We start from the raw sequence: 24,299 nt of genomic DNA, 5'->3' as shown, positions 1-24,299 counted from the left end.
GTGGCTATACAAATGAGGGATGAGGTGCTTCGCTGCCTAATAACCTCCACCCTAATATACATTCTCTTTCTCCTCTTTCAACAAACTCTACATCAGTGTGTTTTCTCCTCTCAAACATTGTTTAATACATATATATAGCTATATATATTATATACACAATATAAATGACGAAGATAGAAACAAGAAAAGGTGTTTTACTATTTTTTTTTTTATGCACGTACAAACAGCCATCTTTCAAAATAAAATGGAGAAAAAATATATTAAACAAATGTTGAAATACACGCACTTATTTCCATTCTTGTAAAACATTTTTCTAATTATATTTTAGCACGTTTGTTGATGATGATGATGATGATTTTTTTTCTTTTGTAAATAGTAATCAATTTTATTTATTAACTTTTTTTCAATACAATAAAAAATTGGTGTATCAAATAAATAGTATTGGTAAGAAAATTCTCATATTGATAACCAAGTATACTGTATAAATTTTTCCAATATATTTTTATATTTTAATCTTTCTTCTTTGGTTGAAAAAAAAAAAAAAATCTATTGGCCAAAATCACAGTTCTCTCTCAGCGTCTTTTCAAGTTGTCTTATTTCCGACACTATGAATACAGAAATGTATTCTGATAAGAGTGTTTGTAATAGGTACAGAACCCTATTCTGTAGAAATCCACAAATACATACTTAGTGATTCATGTGCCGACATCGTTTCCGCTGTCAGCTTCGATAAGAAGCAAAAAAAAAAATATTTTTTCTTCTACTCCCCGTTGACTTTTATAACACAAGAAAAATATATATATTTCAAAAAAAAAAAAGAGTGGAAATTATTTTTTATTTTTATTCATTTTCAATGTGAACGAAGGTTAATTTAAAATAAAAAAAAAAAATATTAAAAACTACATAAATAAATAAATAAATAAATCAAATTATTAAATTAATACAAACTTAATAAAATAAAAATGTAAGTCAATTATTTAAATAATCAAATAATTATTAAATAATAAAACGAGGAAAAGAAAATAAAAGGAACGAAGGGTTTTTTAAAAAATATAATAACTGGAATATGAAAAAAGAAAAAAAACATAATTGACCTATTTTATTTTATTAATAATACCTATAAATAAATAAATGAATAAATAAATAAATCAGTAACATTATTATTATAATGTTTTAAATGTATAGAGTTGTAGACATTTTGGTTTCAGCTTGATCGCAGGTACATAATTCATCGAACGTGTACCATTGTCGGAGACTTCATTAATACAAATGGCATCTGCTGAATTTTACTCACGACCACCACGTATAGCACTGGTCTCATCCCCCCAACAAAAAGCTTTATATGAAATTCCATAGTTGTATATGTATATATGTAAATGTATATATATATATATAACACATTTGCAATAATCTATACGAGTATGAGATATATTTTTTCCCTCGAAAAACATCCTCCACGTAAACTCAGCCATTTTAACATACGCAAAACATATTTTCGACTCCTTCGTCGACTTTCATGAAGGCGTCTTTCAGCAATAACATATTAATATCACCAAAAAGACTTATTGATCTGTGTATTTATTTATACAGATATATATATCAACATGGTGGACACAGTTCTTGTTCAATGTTGGCCTCGAGACGATCATCGTTATTATATGACTTTAGTGGTTTTTTTTTTTTATTTTCTTTTTGCGTTTTTCTATTTGTATGGATCTAGACTTCTAGAAAATTTTTAAAAATATAACTTTGTATTGTTCATTTCCACATGACATCATTCTTAATGCTGAATATCATGAACAATTTTTTATTTTTTATTTTTTTGATGTTATTTAAAAAATTGACATTTTTATATTGTGGTTTTTCTCAACTTTAAACAGATAGAAAAATCAATAAAAAAACTTGTTATTTTTCTTTTTTATTTATAGTCTTTTTTTATATAAATTTATTTCATCATTTTAATGCGCTTCAGAATATTTAACGATTAGGAAATCGACAGCATATTAATTTTGCAATTTTTTTCTTTTATAAAAAAGTCATTTTATTTATTTTTCAAAGTTTTTTTTTTTTTACGATAATCGTAAATGCATATATGTATTTATCATCATTTTCATAATAGTAATTACTCACGCAAAGCAGCAATTATACTACCTGTGTTTACTATTTTTTTTTTTTTTATGTTGATACAAAATCTCTTTACGCAACGAGACAGATGTGAGGAACGTCTTGCCTTTCCCATACCAAAAATTGGTATTTATTTATTTATTTATTATTATTTATTTTATTCATTTATTTATTTATTTAAAATTGTTATTGTTATTTTGGTTGTTGGGTTCTTGTTGTTGTTGATGTTGTTATTTAATTTTAAATTTATAGTTAGTAGTAATGTATTTTAAATAATAAAAGAAAAACGATTTTGAGAATTTTCATTTAATGATCACAAGTATTATTTACTAAATTTATTTATCATCTAACTTTAAATTTACGCAAATGATCTATCTACTTTTATATATATCGTACAAGTTAGAGCAATCAAATAGCTTATAATTTAAAATTTTTTTTTTCCATCAATACCTCCCCAAAATAAATAACAATTACTAAAATTATAAATATTTATTCTAATAAATACTGTACGTATTATTTTTTATTTCCTATAATATAAGAAATAAAAAAAAATAAAAAAAAAACTATTTTTATTTTTTGTATTATCGTATTTTATTTGTGTCAAGTCTTTTTTTTTTATTTTTAATGCCTAGTGGTTTATACTTGGCATTTATTCGTATACAATTATATAGCTAAGATAATGTTACTATGATGAAGTTACCAAAAAATTATTTAATTTTAATTTTATTTTTCTTTGAACATATGTGTATATATATTTACACGCATTATTTGTTCCCATGATTCGTAAATCACAGATATCTTATCAAACTCGTATTTTTTTCTAATTTTCATTATTAACTTTTTAAATATTAAATATAAATAATTTAATCCTCATGTACACATTTTTTCAAATTCTTTACTTTTTATTATTTATGTATTAAATTTACATGTATACAGTTATTGGAATCAGACGAACATGACTTTCTCGTTTTATTTATTTATTTTAATTTCTAATTTATTTATTTATTTTTTGTTCAGTTGTTTGAGCGAATAATAAAAAGTTATCTAGTTCACAACATAATAATAACAAAGCTTTAAAACATCAATATTTATAAAATATTTTGCATCGTTTGAGGAATTTTTTTCTGTACTATTACCATTCATCATTTTGGAATTACCAATTGAGTCATTTTATTTTTTAATTGTAAAACTATAAAAACTCAAGTAAGCGAATAATAATAACATGATAAAATTTATATAAAATCATGGTGATTCATAAATGAATGATCAAAGCACAACCTCAATGAGTTTCACGCACCACGCACAATAAAAAGAAATTATAACAAAAATATAACAAAAACAGCGTCGCATTTTATTTAATAGCTAACGTGTCGGGACGTATTAACGTTTGTTTAAATACGTTTTTATTTATTTTTCAAAATTCAATATGATCAAATGATTACAGGTATAACATAAATTAAAAAAAAAACAAAATAAAAAAAATTGATCATGATGACTTTGTACACCGATCATACTATTTTATAAATATATATGAAACACTTATCCCATTTTATTAAAATAAAAACAAAATAAATGAAAGTAAAAAAAAAAACAAATTGATTTATTAATTAAACAAAATATTTCGTTTCTTATCTAGACACTAAACTTACTCATGGGAATACTTTATAGTTTCTTCTTAACTTTTGAAATTAAATTATTATTTCTTTTTAAATTTTTTTATTCGATCTTCCAATTTGGATTAAATATAATATAAAATATTACGTATATATATTCATTTTCTTACAACGCAAATGACAATCATTTTTTTAAGTCGAAAAAAAAAAAAAAAAAAAAAACCAATATACATGTTTTTTTTTCTTGGTAAAATTTTTTTTTTTATTTATTTTCTTTTTTTTTGCACGGTCCCGATTATCAGGCAAATAATAAAAATATTTGCGATCGAAAAATACAATTTCTCTCTTAATTTTCATTTTTTTTTTCTTGTATTCGCATTAATTAAATTTCTATTATTATTTCTATTATTATTTTTTATATACGGATGCCGACGATACACTATTTTAAATGAAAATAATATAAAAAACAGGTAACGAATAAAAAAATAATAATTATAATTATAATATTTAAGTAATAATTAGGGGCTAAAACTATCATGAACCTACTGGTAATGATGATTGTTGACAATATACAGATGTGTACTCTAGGTGAATTCTTGTCAACATTTATTTGTTTTACAATGTGAAATTATGTGTCAAGTTCACTACGGGAGACTCCGAAGAGGAAATTCGGTCACTCACCGGATGCAGCATCCGATTCGCCACAACCGATAAAATTGACTAACGACGGATCAGAGCAGCACATCGACACCTATTTGGCATAACAGAAAGGGTTGGAGCAGCCCACCACTCACCTGAAACAATAATTATTATCGACAAATGTATTAATTCAATTATCAAAGTGTTATTTATTTACAAATTAAATTAAATCAAATCAAACATCATGAGGTATATTTAAAAAAATTGCCAGACCATGTGACAGATTGGTATAATTAAATTGACATAAAAAAGTCACACAAGATAAAAGGGGATATGTGTACAGATATATATATAATATAGATGGAAGTTTGGGTCGAGTATGCGAGGGTATTTATTTCTCCTTCAATCCATCTCCCTTTTTCAAGATAAAATTTTTTATTTTTATTTTTTTCCCTCTTTCTACAAGATACTATTGGCAAACTCAGAAACGATTTTCCAGGCCGCGAACTCACGCCAGCCATTTTATCCTATATAATAACATCTTTCTCTATTTTGCAACAATTCTATACGAGTCTTATGGTGCTGCTCACTTCCATTAGCCCATTCCTTTATTTTATTTTGCCTTCTTTTGCCCAGAAAATGTCAAAAAATATATGCCAAGCGTGGGGATTCGAACAAATAATAGACAAATAAATGTCAGATAAAGAATTATCTACGAATGAATTATACACTATAATTTTTAAAAATTTTGTTTATATTTCTACTATTGGCACGTTGATTTAAAAAAGCCGAAAAAAAATAATAATAAATAAAAACAAGTGACATAAAGAGTTTGAATTGTCAAAAGTATTAGTGACTTTTTTTTTAAGTATTTAGTCAAACAATGAGGTAAACAATCAAATGATAAAATTCACAAGTTTTTGCATCATATGAATTTAGGAAAAATAAAAAAATCATATCGATATAACTTTTGGATTATCGCAACAAAGATTTTTGTTTGCCCAGGCATACAGATATTTTCTTGTTCAGATTTTCTCTTCTCTTAGATCTTTTCTGAGACCCTTAGTTAAAGAGCAATAAAAGGAATGAGTTTGCATTTCGGCCTAGCATATCCACGGTATCTTTCCACCAAACTAGTTTCCCTTCTCCCAATAGTCAACTTCTCGAATCCTCCATAAAACTTTTTTATATATATATTTTTTATTTTATTTTTTATCCCTCACTCTTATTGTCTCTTTCTATATCTTTTACTCCCTCCTCCACATGCATATATATATATTGTCCTTCGTGTCTGGTTTCTTCGCACATTTATCAGGATTTCAAGGAAGCTCGACTTTTTAAGCCGCAATAAATTCTTCTCAGTGTAGTAGAGCGCACGCGCGTGTGTACACCAAATATTTTTAACGAGGCGTTATATCCTAGCGAGATAGAGACAAATCAGCAATGAGTATAAAGAAAAAATATTTCAAAACCAAATGATCATGATAATAATAATAATTAAACTTAAAATTTTCTGTTTATAAGCATATTTAAATATGAAAAAAAGAAAAAGAAAAAAACAGGTTTATAAATTTGTTTAGAATTTATATTTTTTAATAATTTATTTTTTGTCATTTATGATTTATTCAAGTACAATGATTTATGATAATTTATATTTATAAATCTAATATTAAATATCTAACAAATTTTATATTTTTATTCGACAACAATAAAAAATTTAATTGAGAAAGAATAAAACAGTGATTATATGTGTCAATGTATTTTTTTTTATTTTTCATTTTAGTCTGCTCATAAACTAGCCACATCCACGGGGTAGTTTGGAGTATTCAGTGTTGAACTAAAGTCACCTACTGAGTCTCGATATAGTCAGTGAATTAATAAATTTAAAAATTTGAAGGATATTTATTTTGGTTGAAAAAACAAAATAAATTCAATATGAAAAAGAAAATAAAAATATATGTTTATAAAGATGAAATATACGGAAGAATTTCAATTGTGAGAATTGAGAAGTGTTGGACCATTCGAGTGAGAATTAGATTACGATCGAACTCATGTTTTTATCAGTGTCCACAGTGTATGAGCGTGAATTGTGCAATATTCCCCGTGGGGTAACAGCACGCCGTCACGACAGGGGGCACCACTACCACAAGCTATTTTCTGCTGGAAATATATATCGAAATTTTGCTTCGCAGCACGTTCAAATAATTCGACATTTGTATATATATATCTGCTGCAGCAGCAATATATATGTATTGTATATATGTATTACATATATCTGTATTTATATATACACCGTGTTTGATAATCATAGGATATGCGGCAGTGTACTTGCAGGAAAAAATACGCTGATTACGGGAAAAATGCGGAAAAAATTCAAAAGTCAATATTATGGGTGGTAGGGGGGTGGTTTTCACAGGTTTTTTTGTTTAAAATTTATTTATTCATAAAATTTAGTTTAAATTACCCTCCTATTAGAAAATATACAAATTTTGGGATAAACTCTTGAGGGTGGAGTGGGTGGTTTTATTAATTTTGAACATTTTGTACTAACAAATACAATTTCAACGAACTCCTGGACTATAAAAAAAATATAAAAAAATTTCAAGACCAGATTTAGGAATTGGAGTGGGTGGTTTAGATTATTTTTTTCTGTTTAAATTATTAACGAGCGATAAATGTCCTAGTTAAAGTACCGGTGAATGACCTTAACATAGTACCGTGAAATGTACTGGACAGTGTACCGACAAATGACCTAAAATAAGTACCGAAAAATGACCGTGTTAAAGTACCAGATATATATACAATTGTACAGTGGATACGGTTACAACATCACGGGCAATCACACCAATGCACAATACTGTGGCCATGTATAGTGCTATACGAGCAGCCGCTGCATCCAGAACCCATAAATCACCAGGGATATAGATGGCTCTAGTGTCGCTTGAGTTGCAAGCTACCCCATGCGGGGTACCATGGAACGCCTCCGCCCTCATTCGTGTTGCCGTTTGTACTAGAGAAAGAATTATACCCACCCACTCAGCTGTATATCCCCTTTTTATTTCGTTTTATTTCTTCTAACTCACTTGATTTTTCTCACGAGCTGTCGTTAACGAACCAAATCAAAAACTCTTTCTTTTTTATTTTAAAAATTCTTAAATCTTCCTTTTTTTGCCAACAAATTATATGAACATGAAAAAAAATCACTGGTTGTGGTGAAAAAAAAAAAAAAAAAAAATGATTAAGATCCATGATAATTTCACACGATATCTAAATCTGTTGTTGGTATTATAAAAAATTTTAAATTTACAATTGAATATAAAAAAAAAAAAAAAACAACCAATAGTTCGTTGCTATGACTTTATAGATTTTTGTTGGGTGTGTGTGTATGTATAGCCAATGTAAAAAGAAAAGTAGATACTTTTAGCAAGTACAAAAAATAAAAAAAAAAAAAACTAAATGAAGAGAATAAAAATAAAAATAAAAAAAATGAAGCTTGCATGAAAAAGAGCTGGCAAAGAAAGATAGTCAAAAAAGTCAATGAAGGCCCTAGGCCAGAGAGAAGAGAGACGCCGATGATAAATCACCGAGGCAAGAGTGCCAGAAAGAAAGGGGATGAGGCAAAGAAACAAGAGTAGGGGAGGTATATAAAGTACCGAAGGACAAAGAAAAAAATTGTAGGGGGAATAGAAAGAAGATGGAAAAAACAAATTGAGAAGAAACAAAAAAAAAAAAAAAAAAATGGAAAAAGCTGGAGTGAGTCTGTCATTGACTTATCCTCTTGATCGCGGGAGGATACAAGGCAGGTTTCACGTATTGCTGATTTTGAGTCAAGATTTTTCAAAGTACTTAATCATATTGTTTGTGTGATGCTATTCAGTCAAATGAAACTAATAAAAAGAAAATTACAAAATTGTCTCCTAAAAATACTACTAATTAAATAAACTGAACAAAATAAAAAAAAATTATTCCAACTCAAGTATAGCTATTATAATTGAAGCAAAAAAAAAAAAAAAAATTGAATATATATTATTTAAAAAAAAAAAAAAGCCCCTTGTCTTGTCCGATTATAAGTTTTGTAATTATAAGTTTTTTTTGTCTTCGTCTTGGTTGAAATTTATGACAACTATTTTCCAATAGATAAAAATTTTATTTGCATCAGCATTAAATTATGATTTTATGTTTTTTTTTTAAATTATTTTTCAGCAATCGATAATAAATATAATTGAATATAATATAACACGCTGTAATATTATAAAATTGAATCGACACAATATATATGCTCAGAACGTAATATAGTACTGTACGTTTTAAGAATTTAATTTAGTTATATCAACTCTGTCAGTTATGTGTGTGCATTCATTTATTCATTCACGATTGTACTGTACGACTGTAAAGTATGTTGAACAAATGACTTGGAATATTGCAAATGATTTTGACAAATTATTTTATCTCTGATGTATAAATATATATACTCATAAAATTCAATCTGGAATATATGCACTAACACGTTCAAAGCACCTGAGATATAGAAAAACAATCGAACTGTTGAAAAAGTTAACAAATACTTTTTAGCTTTTATTTTCTAGTTTTTTTATTGTTTTGTTAAAAAAAAAAAAAAGTTGAATTTCACATTGTTTTTATTTATTTATTTATTATTTGTTTTTTTTTATTTATTTTTCTAGAGAGTTTCGTGAGGCTCGTGTTTATATTGTGAGAGGAGGAAATGAAGAAGTTGGCAGTATCATCAAAGTACATAGAGAATATACAGTGGATATATCTGTATGTCGTTGAATCTATATGGAAGTTCACCCCGGTCATGGGTAATGGTTTTACGAGCATCAAGGGTGATATAAAGAAAATGAAAAACACTGCGCGTTACCAACATGCGCGGTATAAACGCATGTATGTATATATTGAACAACATTGTCTCAGCCACTTTTATAAACTATTCTTTCTTATCTTATATATGTTCATACTAATATACTACTACTATTGCCCGTTCATTCTTTTTTACTTATGCTATCTGAAGTATAACTTTGTCTTCTTGAGTTATATTGCCAAAGAATTATTTCAACTATAATATCAAAATACTATTATTATTATTTTATAAAAAAAAAATATACGTGCAAGTTGTATCACTGAATTTATCAGGTCAAAATTAATTATAATTTCATAATTAAATATTAATTCATTCGGACAAATCAGCATTGATATTTTTCGAAACGAATTTTTTTTTTTTTGCCTCGCACAATTTTCATAAACACTTTTGAAATGTTTGTGTTGTTTTATTTTTACTAATTATCAACAAAAAGCAAAATAAATAAAATCGATAAATAAAAAAATAAATAAATAAAAACTGTGAGTAGTGGAAAAAACAGAAAAAGACGAATAGTCATTGGACGACGCGCAGCAAATATATTGCACGTTCAATAAATATCTTTACCGTGCTTCGAAAGAGTAAGCTTTGTCGATTAATCAAGAAGGCTTCCGTTATATATATATACGTATGTATAGAGGTATACTAGTAGTACTTTCGAGAAAATAACTTTTAACTCTATACATATACAGGATTTAAAACTCTTAATACTTATTTGAATCTAAAACTATTCTTCTCAAATAACAACTATATAATTTTGTCTCTGATGCGGTCAAATACTTGAAGTTTTCATATAAAAAATATAAAAAAATAAACAAATCGTAAATAAAAAGTTTAAGAATAATGAATTTATAAAATAATTTAATTTATTTAAAGTTTGTAGAATAATTTTATTTCTTTTTTTTTCAATTATAAAATGAAATTCTTCAAATTTGAAATGATTTTAATTCAACTGCAAATTTTTTTTTTTTATAATTTTTCATTTATTTGTGAAGTATTAATTGAAGGAATAATTTTAATAATAAAAAAATTTATTTATTATAAAATTGAATGAAAAATTTAGATATTTATTTGTAGTTTTTACGGGTAGTTGTGAAGCAACGTCCGTCGGATACTAGAACCCAACATTTTGTAGAAGCTTTTATACAGGGTGTCCCATTCGAATTTTACACTTGAATCATATCAACGACTTAAAAAATAGACTTATTGAAAATTAAATAATTACATTTTTAAATTTTAAATGAATTATAATTATGATTTATTTATCGAGCCATTCAACATATTGCAATGCATAAATTATACTATTTGAATTGGAGAAAATCCACTTGAAAATATAAAAAAAAGTTCACTGTATGGTCGTCGGTGGTCATATAATAAATAAATAAATACATTAAAAAAAAAAAAAAAAAAACAGTGTGATAAACGCACGCAAAGTGTTTTGCAGGCACTTTTAAACATTTTTTTTTTTTGCTTTCTACTAATTATTATAAAATACTTGTATAAATTGACTTATAATCTCGTTCTTGTGTTTGTCCGTCCGCCACCATTTACTTTTGATAAATATTTTATTTAATATCAATTAATTATAAGAATTCAACTCTAAACGACAATCAAATATATTTGTAATTTTTTACTCGATTCATTATTTAAAAATTAATTGATTTATTTATGTTTAGATTGTTTTTTTTTTATTTGGATAAAAAGAGACGATTAATCGAAGGGTCGACCATGAAAATTGTACTTCTCAATCAAAATTTGATTCGATAATATTTAAATAGCGAGACGAATGAATACAGAAACAAGATTATAAGTGATCTTACGAAACTTTTGAAAGAAATTATCAACCGTTACGTATAAAAAAACTGTAAATTTTGGTCAAACATATGAACTCGTATATTTATGGTATGTTAAATTTTCGACTTTATCGGGCAGCAATTACTTGAGTCTCTGCTTTTGTGAGAGTATATCGAAGGAAAAGATACAGGTTTATGCACAAATAATTTATGCGAGTTTATAGTGTAACGCGCCGACACGTTCATCTGATATATGCAGTACAGAATGTTAGTACGAGAACGGGACATCATTTGGTCAATATATTTTACACTTTTACGAATGAAAATTAAATGAGTACCTGCGTCATGATGCGAAATGATTAAGTGCTTATACTTTTATTGCTTTTTTTTTTTGTTTTGTATAATTATTATTCCCCATATAATTTCTATGATTTCTACTTGATTAACGACAACGATAAAATGCTATTCTGATTAAATTATCTGCTCATCCGATTATGTATACAAACTTGGCAGTACATTATCACTCAATGCATCTTTTAATCTGAATTTTAATAAACAGCATTGTCTATATTATACTTTGTAATTTTAATTTTTGATATTATGCTTTTCGAAAAATGATAGAATTAAGATGAATATAATTTATTGACTCAACATCACAATAGCTAATCAATAGGTTAGTATTTTTTTTTTTTGAAAATTCAACCAAGACGCCATGATGGTGTTTCTACAAAAGCCAAATAAAACCAACGTTGTCGTTGGGATAGAAATCATTCCAGACAAAAAGGAGGCCCTGAGATGAATCAAAAAATAAAATAAAAAAAAAAACCGTATGCTAGGCATCAGACTAGCTTTTTCGTTGCTCACAATAGAAGTGGGTAAAACCTAAGAAAAAAAAGAGAAAAAGATACCGGATTTTGTATGTGCCACGCGTGATTCTCACTCTTATTTCTTTACGTTATTGCTTCTTTCTCTTTTTCCGCCATTTGTATATGATATTTTTTTTTTTTTTTTTATATATGAACATTTTTTTCCTTCACTCTTTCATATGTGTTCTTTCCCCTTTTTTTTCAAAGCTGTTTATTCTCTTGTTTCGGCCCAGCACCCAAAGCCCAGAGATTTTAGGAGTTTCTAGAGTGCGGCCTTTCATTGTTGTGTAAATTCAGACCAATGGCGCCGCTAGAAGGGGCACTACTCCACACTTATATATGTGAATAATAATAATAAAGCATATATCATAGTATATGCTTTAACTGTCCTAAATTTCTGAATATATATGTTCATATCTTTTACTGGCTTAGAGGATCTATATCGAAATTCCACACTATCTTTTTCAAAACACGTACTGAATATAGACATTGGAAAGAAAAAATCTCATTTAGAAAAGAATTTCGAGAGAGGAAAACCCCAAAAAATTTCTATTTTTACATAAAATGTGAATTCTATTGAAGCATTTAAAATTTTACAGCCTATGTATAGAAAAATTATATAAATGGTAACTGGAAAGTTCATTTCAGTTGATAGTTTTAGTAATTGGATGTCAATATTGCTTTGAGACTATATTTGAAATTACTTCCTTCGAAGGCCCATCTGGGAATAACATCAATTTTAGAAATTAAAACTGATTTGAAAAATTAAATAGCTTGACCATTTTTGGTTTCAAACCCCAACACGTTTGGAAGTTACCCATTCGACCACTTCACCAGTCTTTTATAATACAATTTTTCATGTAACATAAAAGCGCAGTCTAGCGGACAGCTGCTCAACCCACTAGTCTCCCTACTCTATATTTTATGACCGGCCCAAGTATTCATCATGGTTTTTTCCCCCATTTTTACTAGCCATCGGACAAACGAGGCAGATCAAAGAGGTGTAACCGATATGATCCTGACACAATGGTATCACTTTATAATGACTCTTCGCATGTAATGCCTGAATCAACAGTGATTATGTATGTTGGTTGTTCCGCACGATGAAAAATGGAATATGATAAATGAATTGAATTATTAATTACAGTGAAATAAATTTTATGAAGTAGCTAAATAAGAATGTGAAAGAATTAATTCAAAAAAATATTAACATTACTTGTAGTGGTACAGTTGATGACATGTCAATGCTTTTTTGATGGGTGTCAAAAAGAAAAAAAATAATTTATAATTGAATTATTTATTCTACATTCTGTAGAAAATATTTTAACAGATAGGTCAGGATCTGATTGCAGGGAGGAAGCAGTTAGGCTGAACTGGAGTCGTTAAACCAAGTTTACGAGGTGTTACCGGGTGAGCGAAACCTGTAAATCTCGAGTGTAGGGAGCAAATGGGCGCGTGCCAGTAGACGCCCTTGGCGAAAGAACGGTCATAAGAAAGAAGAGGCTACGATCAAAGAAGGGGTAATGGGTTATATAACCCAGCGTGGGAGCGATTGTTGTATGCAAGAATAGCAATGGAAGTGCGAGGCTCACCATGCCACTTATGCTTTTATGGATCGTAAATGTCTTCGTTTACAACCAATAAAGATTTTTTCCCTATTTGCTTTAACATTAAAGTATAATTCGGTAGAATTTCAATCCACATACATTTTATCGCTATTTAACTTCATCACCTCGTAAAAAAAACATCAAACAACCACCGATAAACATTTATTTTTTATTCATCAATTAATCAAATTTTATTTTAACTATTGAATTAAATTTATTTTGTTTGTTTTTATTGGTTCATAAAAATTTTAAATTGATAGTTATGTCCATTAAATTAGTTATAATGAATATATAATAAGAGTCAATGCTAACATAAACAAAAATAAATAAAAAAACCGTACCGACTATATGCCGATAAATAAAATGAAATATTATTTTAACGCTTCAATAAAACAAAAGTCTCCTGAAGAGATGGTCGTAATACTGTCGATAAAAATGAGCCATAAACTGCATTAAATAAAATCCTTAAACCTGGCGGAGGGACGATGAACCCAGTGATGGTTTGAGGCTGTAAATAAAATACAAAGCTTACCAGTCGTGCGTCGGTAAAGCAGGCCTTACTTATGCACAGAGTAAATATATAACTCAGGTATATATTTATTATCTACGAGTGTGTGTTTATGTATGTACTCTTCTTTTGTATCACAATTTCATTAAATTGTACTGCCATCTGTTGTATAAATAGGTCAACAACTCCAAGTATATATAAATGTGTATGAGTGTGTGCGTGTAAAGTTACATTCAACTTGACACAAATACCAACATTTTATACTTGGAATATAACCAAACTTTTTAAGATGGTGTTACTTATATTTGAACCACCAACAAGTTTAAAGATACTGCATGTGGATCAGTAGTAAATGATAACCTTAATAGTGATATTAGTTAATTTTTTTATGATTCATTATTTTAACTTCAAGTTCACTTGGTGGTTATACAATGGTGCTTTTACGAGCCCTTGATCCCCGCCTCCCGACCACGCCCACGCATACACCAATGAAATGGGCAGCCATAACTAGAAAAAATGTCGTTGAATCAGTGAGATGGCGTTACTAATACTTGAAACATTTAGATTCGATTTTATTATATGAAAATTTGATCTTTCAATCTTTGATTATTTTTTCGCTTCTTTCTTTTCTTCAAAGCTATATGATATCATAGTTTAGCTTATATACAAACACGTGCAGCTTCAATTGATATGTACCATTAAGAATGCAAGAGAGAAATTTTTTTCTTGTCTATATCTTGTCTCATGTCCCATTCTCATGTATTATTGTACCATTTCGCTATTTGATTACATTCATTTTAATACAATGGGGCTGTGCTATTCACGTTTTCACAGGTGAAACGTTAAAAAAACAGTGGAATGCTTGGCTTAACTCACATAAAAATATATATGGAAACCACAATTCCCTATATCGTTACATACTCAAAACAAACAATGAATAGATAAGTAAATAAATAATATGTTTATATTTTTTATTTCTATTGTTGTCATTTTTTATTTATTTTTTAATTTTTTTTTTTTTTCGGTTTAATAGAAAAAACTGTACCATGAATGTGAAATTTTAAAAAAGATATATGTGTAACAGGACTTGTGGTTTAAGGACCTTGTACCAAGAATATGGTCATCGATTACCGGTTAAAATATAATGAGCAACATATTTTTTATTTTCAACGTATTACTTTGGTGTGCCTCACACTAATTTTGTTTTTCTTCCGGCGGTTGTCTACACCGTTTTTCAACTTGGTGTAATGTACCAGTACTCTTTACTTTAATGATGGGTTATCTTTTATTTTTTTTTTATATAGCTATAACAAAAAGGCATGTGCTTGCAGCGGAATTTTAATATTTTGTCTGATTAAATCTTGACTTGTATCCCTTTTTTTTTTATTTTGTTAATTTCTGGAGCTTTATAATTTATTGGATTTCCTGTCAACGCACACTCTTGAGTCAGTGACCCATGGTATACTATCAAAAATTACATTTTTTAAATATCAATTAATTTAAATCTCGGTTTATATTTTCCCCTCAATGTCTTGAATCAAAAATTAAACCTCAATTATTGCGTAATTCTGATTTGTTGTTAATTGATTCAACTCGGCACTATAATCTCAGCAATTAATTTCTGATGTGTATACACGTAAATGTGTTATTCTAAACCTTAAAAGTAACAAGTCAATAAAGATTGCACAACATGCTCACCAGATCAACTTCTTCAATATAACTGGTTTGTTGAAAAAAATTAATTTGACATTTTTATGCCTTATCTGCATGTAAAATAATTATTTCATTGAAATAAAATTTTTATTACGGTTTTATGGATAATTTTTTTTATTTATTATTTTATATTTTTCAATCAACAGTTCGATATTTCAATAATATAATTTTTTTTATTGGTACTTAATATTTTATATATTAAGAAGCTTTTAGATCGATTTTGTAATAATATTTTTTTTCTGCCGTCGGCACTATGTTTCGTCTTCTAAGAAAACCCGCTGGTCAAAAATAAAAATAAAAAACTTGATTCAATCCTTCGTCCATTAAATGTTATCCTTCACATTTTACATTAATAATTAGGTGTCAGCATACGTTTTCATGGTCTCATCGATGGCTCAATCAATAAACATATTTTTAATTTTTAAAACTTTTATGAGAATTTTTCGAAATGTATTCGTATTAACTTTTAACAACAAGTCTCATTTAAGAATCTTAGCAATTTTATAGAGTTTGTGTTTTAGCAAATCCGACGCTTACTTAGCTTTCAAACTTTAAATTTCCAAAACTAAACCACACAAACAAATAAGGATTGTATAAACTGAATCTATTGATAGAACTTGTATTTATAATTCACTAATCAACCGACTTGGTCATTAATTAAAATAAAAAAAAAACAAAAGCTAAATTAGTATTTTGTTAGAATTGATTTTTCAAATTAAAAAATTATTAATTAATTTTTTTAACATTCATCAGATTTTAATAATAACTCTTCATTTATTTCAAAATATTATTCTCAATTGCTTTTTTTTTTTTTACCATCTTCCACGCGGTTTACAAAGCTCAAGTCAACTGAGAGATTTTTAAGAAAACATCTGGAGTCTGATTCAGATTTTTCGATGCAACATCCTGACTATTTTTTTTTTTCTAAATTGACAAGAAGAATATTCCAAGGTTTTTTTAGCCGAAGCATAAAAAAATAACAGATAAAAAAAAGGGAAAGTTTTAGCAAAGGGAAAGTGTGAAAATGGGAGTCACGGGTGCCTTTTTTTTTTACTTTAGACAGTATTTGAATGGCTGTTTTTTTGTTAATAAGAATATACCCTATAGGGTCCTAAATCCAGGAAAATCGGTATCGAAAAAAATTTTTTTTCTTTACCTGTACCGAATTTTAAAGACAAAAAAAAAAGTAACAAAATAAAAAACTTTCTCTTGACAAAGAAATATACCGTAAAACATTCAGCAAAGGTCCTATCTTTTCCTATCTTTCTGAGCGAACTCGAAGGGTAACTATGAGGCTCATAAAAAAGTCAGACGTTTCACTTTTTCTCTCCATCCCCTCTTTATATTCAAAATAAAAAAAAAAAACATAACAAAAAAATAAATAAAAGAAAAAAATACGTTGATACAAAGTGAAAAAGAATTCAAACATAAAGCACAAAAATAACTAACCAAAGAAATATATTTTAAACTCACTGGCATAAGGTTTTTTTTTTGTATTGCGTGATGTGGATAAATCTGATTATAGAATTACAATTAAAAATCATAAATTTGATAAACAAAACGTGAAATGTTAATTGATGTTTTTTTTTTATTTTCATGAAAAACCCAAACAAGTGACTTTTTTATTTTTTTGACTCATATTTAATTTTATCGACGAGACTGAGGCAATTATATTATAATTAAATTAAAAATACCAAGATAAATTTCAAGTATTAAAAATATTTCATTTCATTTGCACTTATAAGACATTTTTAAGTTACAAAAAAAAAGACCAAGTGTTAAATAAAAATTAAAGAAAAATAAGTAATTTATTTACGTTGTAAATTCTAGCCAAGATGAAAATTTTGATTTAAATAAACATTAAAATATGAACACTCAATGTTAATATGTTTATGTGTAGACAGTTGAATCAAAAATTGCAACATTTTAACTTTGAACATATAACAACTAGCCGACAGTATAAAAAATGTTATTATCTCTTTTTAGGTACGTGTTAAACGTGAGCGTGCTTGTATATATATACATACGAAAATGGAATAACTTAGCAAATTATGAAGGCACACGTTTGCACGCGGTTTAGCCTCATTACTTCATTAGATATACCGTCAAGAGATATCATTTAAAATGCACAGTAAATGAGTATAGTAAAAGAAAAAAAAATTAAAAATAAAAAGAAGCGATTGAAACATATTTATTTCTATATGATGATAGTATAGATTCATTCGTCTTATGAATGTGAAGATGTTTTTGATTTTTATTATTTCTTGTTTTCTTATGTTTTTTTGCCAGCGGCAACACATGTACATAAACCGTACAGTCAATGATAAATAATAAAAGATATGGCTATCATGTTATAAACAACGAATTATGGTACCATGTGAATATGGATTTTTCAATGGGGGGTAAATTGCGTATAGTTCTCAAACACGCAATGTCATATTGACATATGTGCTTCTATATGTAGAATACATGATTATTTTATAGGTATCATTTTTTTCTTTCTTTTCATTTTTTTAAGATAATAATAGTACGTTTAAAAAAGAAAATAGTAGCTAAGTCGGTTGATGAATCTAATTAATTTTCAAAGACATTTTTAAAGTTTATAAATCAAATTCATAGAGAGAAATTGAAAAAAAAAAGAAACAAAAACATAATTATTTAGATAAATGAAAATTTTCTATGTACATTTGTCTGGTTTGTTTTATAAAAAAATTTAACTTGATTAAGCGCTTTAACGGCAAGCCGTGAAACTAAATTGTTAAAATGGAGCAGGAAAAAGCAAGGCGACTTTTAATATGAAATAAACATGCATTTACTGTGATATTTTTATGACTATTATTTTTTAAGTAGTTCTTAGGCCCGTCGCAAAAAGATTAAGTATCTAATAAAGTAAAATATTTATCATTTAAGCCATATGAAGTCAAGTTAATGTGATAATAAGTTAATTTTACCTTAATATAGCTGTGTACATTGGGGTGCTAGCAGAGAATGATGTGGATTTGCGTTTCGATGATCAGGGGTGCTCCGGTGCAGGGCGTACCCCTAGTTACCCCCATCCGGACCCCCGCCACCTCCTTGTTGATGTACCACTGCTGCTGCTGCCGCAGCGGCTTTTTGTGCTTGTGCTTGTTTTTCTTGTTCATTTAGTTCTTTAATTGCTTGTATTTCTTTTTTCAATTTCATTCTACGATTTTGAAACCATATTTTTATTTGTCTTTCTGTAAGACAAAGTGCATGTGCCATTTCAATTCGCCTTCGCCTCGTGAGGTAGTGATTTGTGTGAAATTCTTTTTCCAACTCAAGTGTCTGATAGCGGGTATAAGTTTGACGGCCACGTCTGCGCAATCCATTTGCACCTGTAACAAAAATTAAATCAGAGTACATAAGTGAATATATGAATAAATAAATATCGATAAATCACCAGATAAATATAAACAAATAAATAATAAAAATTCAAATAAATATATAAATAAATTTTTCATTCAAAAAACAAATATATTTATGTATTTTATAAATTTTACCGTTTCAAAACTTTTATCAAAAATAACATTAATATTAATAATTCATAAATTAAAACCTCATTCCTCATTTGATGTTTATACTTAAATAATACACTTGAATTAAGTAACAATCATAAATAATTGACGTTCTTCCAAACCAATTAGACTTAAGTCTTGAATGTTTAATTTAAAAGTAGCCTTTAAAATAAAAAAAAAAAAAGGTCGCTACCAAATGGTTAATTACAGAGCATCAATAAGCGAACAATTTACGTGAAAAGATTACTAAAGTCTTTTTAATAAATAATGTATAAAGTTTAGGGAGAAAAAAATTTTATTTTCAAGTTATACAATCAAATATAAGTACATCAAAAATATAAGAGAAAAAATCAAAATGAAAAAATAAAATAACTATATACGTATATAATAAAATAAAAAAAAAAAATTAAATGTGAATTTTATAGAAAAGCATGCTGCAAGTACTGTGTATAGCTAGTTGAATAGTCACTTGAGAGGTGTATAGTGAAATAAGCTCCGTCGGAGTGCACAAGTTCACCTTATCGACCGTTACTGCCTCGTAAAATGCCCATTTGCTTCTTCTATATAGTGCACACTTTTCTAATAGTAGTTTCTTTTTTTTTTTTTTTCCCTCAAAGTTGCCATCAACAACAAAATTTATGATCTGTTTCTTTAGAAAAAAATAGCGCACCCATGACATTCAATGCTCTCGTATACCAACTCACACATACGAGTAAAAAAAAATATGCTTACGAAATCAAAAAGCTTTTTATTGATCACAAGGTTATACTGTCAGCGTTTGAAAATTGATACAACCGTTCAAAATATATCCACTATATTAAAAAATGTTACTTTCTAAAATGTAATATATTTTTTTTTCTCTCGTTGTAATTAAATCATAATATAAATTAATTGCATTCATTCAGTGAATGATATTGACTGTAAAAAAATTTCAACTTAAATGTTCTGTCATTTATGGACTCATGATTATCGATTGGTGAATTCAATCTCTTGTCTGTCATCAGTTCATTATTTGTAGAAAAAAAAAAACACATAAAAATATTGGAAAGATCAAGCCCATTAACTATCTGCGTGTATAAAACGATTCGATATAAAGTCGTAAACTACAGAGAAAAAAAAAACGCAGCAAAAAAATTTGAAAGCAAATTCAAGTGAGGGAAAATAAAAAAAAATAATAAATAAATAAAAAGAGAGCAGACAATACATAATTGGATGGACACAGTATAACGAGTTGCGATGATTCGTGATTGCAGTTTTTTGGTATGTCAAATTGCGTTGATATCGTTCGATTTTATTCACTGAATTACGATATTCATATACACGTATATTTTACAGTACAAATATATATACGTAAAGGTTTTTTTTATTTATAGGCTTGCAATATTCCAGCTGAAAAAAAACCTGCTTCATAGCCGCAATCAAATTGGTGACAACAATCTATTATTGACAACGAAAAAAAAAGAAGTTTTTTTTTTTTTAAAACCAAACCAACTCCTGGAGGGAAAAAAAAATTATATACTATATAAATATAAAAATGAGACGTGTGTGTATGAATAAACGAAAGGATAGAAATAGATGTATTCACATGAGAGTCATGTTTATTATTGCAACGTAATCAAGTGGTCTGCTGGCCAACACGTGGCCACACCCCTTCTATGTGACTCTTTGCTGTTTTTTTTTATTATTTTTTTTATCTTTTACCCCATGATTTTCATGGCAGGACTATCGTTATACTGTATATCCCACTAAAGTACGAGCTCCAAGTAATGGGTGGCATTTATTTGTTTCCCTCAGTTTCTTTTTCAATCTGTCTTCTCTTTTATTCTCTATTGCTATTGTTTTTATTTAGTTTTTTTTGCTTTTCTTTTCTTTTGTTTTTCTAGCACCATCCCTTAAGTACCATTCTCGTATAAGAAACTCAAGCGAGGAGACTTGATCGACTCGATAGAGCATATAAATATAAAATGAAGGCTTTTTTAATCAAGTCACCCTATTGAAAAAAAATATCGACAATATGACGATTCGATAGGAAAAAAAAAATATAGTGATTATTGATTAATTTATTATATATAGGTATATATTTATTATTTTGCCCAAAAAAATATTACGGTCATTAGACGAGACCACTTTTTTCTTTTTATTTTGCCTTTTTTTTTTTCCTATCAATAGTAAAAATAGAGATATAAAAAATAGTTATGTCTTTGCTACCTGATCGTCATCCTTCGAAAACTATTCAGCAGTATATTTTTTATTTTTTTATTTTTTGCATTATAGTAATATTTAAGATTATACATTCTATGAAAAATTCATAAATCTCATAGCAAAGTTTTAAATTATTCAAGTATAAAAGCAACGTGAAAAGAAAAAAATGAACATAAATATACATTAATGTATAATAAAAAACGAATATGTATATTAATCTGCTAGGAGGGTTTGAATTCTCACAAATTTTTTTTAGACAGTCGCATGGCTTAATATTTCTCAAATTCCGTCGTGCTTGAAACCATAAAAGGGTGACTCTGTGATAAGAATATATTTTTTTTTGTTGCATTTGGCAAGTCTAATAAGAAATACCAATACGCTGATTGCTACTGAGTATTTACTGATATAACTCAGCCCCCACAATTTGAAAAACACGATGGTAAGCCTTCCTTGAAGTACAATAAAAACGATTGTTGTATTCTCCACCTCAAAATTTATACTCCCTTCATAGTCATGTAGAAGACGACAGAACAAAATGAAAGTAAAATAATATATATATATGGATAGAGAAGAATGTGTATATATGAGACAAGCTGAAACCAAATCATACGCAGAGACAAACCAAATCAAATTAAGTGAATTGGCCTGGTGGGTACACACTGTGGTCCCGATGGGATATTCTCTACATATATATATCTTTTGAGCAAGTTACTTAACTTAACAAAAAATAAACCATACCACCAATTAATCTTCATCCATACCATAAAATATATACGTGTGTTTGTGTGTGCAATTAATCATTAGATTTGAACTTCAATAAGTTTACAATTTTCTTAATACAACTAAGTAACTAACTTGACTTGGTCAATCATGATTCGAAAATCACAAATCATTGCAATGTCTATTTTTTATTTTTTTTTATTATTAGTCAATATAAAACATTCATGTGTGACTCTATATAAAATTACAATATTCGATCAATATTTATGATTTATGTTGAAAAAAAAAAATTCAAAGTATTAAACAATCTAACATTGTAATTCAAAGTAGGGACAAACCGTAAAACGGATGTAGATTCTTACAAGAGCTTAACGAAATAGTCTTTTGAATATCGATCGAAAAAAAATAAGCTACAAAATAACACGAAGAAACGGAAAAATAAAGGAGATGCTTGAAAAAAAAAAAAAAAAAAAAGTACTCGTGTATACAGCTGGTCCTTGTTACCCTTATATTTTGTAGTAGGCAAGGGGGGTATTCACCCATTCCCGGGGCGTACATGTATTTATGGCGGACGAGTATCACGTCACGGAAATAAAGTATACTTTCTCTTAGGTTCGCCTTCTGGAAGCCTCTGCAAAGCCCAGTTCACCGACAATAGGTGTGGCTCTCAGACACATACCCATATATTTTTACATAGCAGATGAAGATGAAGAGGAACCACAAAAAAAAGAGGTTCAAGAAAAATATATATATATGAAATTTTTACCACTTTATCATTTTTTTTTTTTTGCGCAAAAGAAAAATTATATTCTGTGAAATCTTAATATAAAGAAATGATCATAAATATAATTAACGAAAAATGTTACATTTGGCAATTGTATTATTATAATAAAAGAATTTTATATATGACATTTTAAAATATTATTTAATTCAAGTTTATATATTATTTTTAAAGAAATTCCCTAAAAATTATGTTAGATAAGAATTTGTATATAATTTTATTTAGATGCTCATTTTGGGCGTTAGCACATACTGGGGGGTTTTTGCTTGTGTCATATAATTTTGTATTGTTGAGATGTGAATTCAGTAAAGATACTGGAGGCTACAGAAACTCACGATATTCACATAACTAAGGGTAGGTGTTTTGCTACCACGTTGACTTACTCTCTTTTCTGTCTCGATTTATCCACAACAAGGGCATATTCAAATCCTTGAGCTTTTTAGGGAAGTAAAATTATTGCAATTACAACACTTGGCATTTAAATTTAGTAAGGGCATATAAGGGTTATATAAGGGTTCTAAGACCCATGGGTTAAGGAATTAAAATTTGTTTTAAGATAAATTATACTCAGAAGAAGTTGGAATTTAAAGTTTAGTTGAGTGAATATATATTTCTGTAATTTTATAGGAATGGAAAAAAAATTCTTGTAAAAGTATAATGATATTTTAAGAGAAAAGAAAAATAATAATATAATATTATTTTATCAAAACGTCTTGTGATTCTAGTAAAAAAAAATACACTGAAAATTGAATGAATAAAATATTTTGGCTTCACGTAATTATGTTTTATTTTTATTTTTTTTTCTACTTATCGATTCAACGTTTTGTTATGGTCAAATGAAAACACATGATCTCCACAGTCGTTCTGTTGTCATGAGTTTATTTCATGCATATGACAATGCTCAGTTGAAACTTGACTCTCAGTGTAAAAAAGAATGTTTCAGATGATTCTAACGATTCTATTGTGGATATAAAAATAAGCCTGGAATAAAAAATAAAAGAAAAAGAAAAAATAAACCTACGAGATATGGAGTCTGAACGATGCTCTCGAGGTCGAGTTTATTTTACTGTTTTTTAAAAATAAGAAGAAAAAAAAAAAAAACAGCATGATATGAGGATAAAATTCTCCAGAGCGCTGAGAACGTAGATTGAGTCGTTCAACATATGTACCTGAACTGGTTGGACAAGCACAAAACATTTAAACACCAAGGGAGGCTTAGCAACTATAATATATATAGTTCAACAATGAAATCATGAAAACAATCATTAGACATACCATTGAGAAAATATAACTTGTACTTGATTTATTACTCATTAATTCT

At 27.8% G+C, this 24,299-nt stretch overlaps 1 protein-coding gene across 2 annotated transcripts in view; it reads right to left on the bottom strand.

Moving 5' to 3' along the window:
* Window positions 1-3,990: 3,990 nt before the first annotated feature.
* The window catches only part of LOC122855432 (homeotic protein ultrabithorax-like), a 74,070-nt gene continuing 53,761 nt past the window's right edge, over window positions 3,991-24,299 (bottom strand). For both annotated transcript variants that reach the window (XM_044156777.1, XM_044156778.1), the window contains 2 exons: window positions 18,691-19,095; window positions 3,991-4,531 (listed from right to left, as the gene is read on the bottom strand). In XM_044156777.1, the coding sequence (XP_044012712.1) occupies window positions 18,782-19,095 (314 nt within the window). In that variant the 3' untranslated portion in view covers window positions 3,991-4,531; window positions 18,691-18,781. The remainder of the gene's footprint in view (window positions 4,532-18,690; window positions 19,096-24,299) is intronic.

Source organism: Aphidius gifuensis, linkage group LG4, assembly GCF_014905175.1.
Source record: "Aphidius gifuensis isolate YNYX2018 linkage group LG4, ASM1490517v1, whole genome shotgun sequence".
NCBI classification, from domain to species: Eukaryota; Metazoa; Arthropoda; class Insecta; order Hymenoptera; family Braconidae; genus Aphidius; species Aphidius gifuensis.
This window is presented reverse-complemented; position numbering and strand designations above follow the sequence as displayed.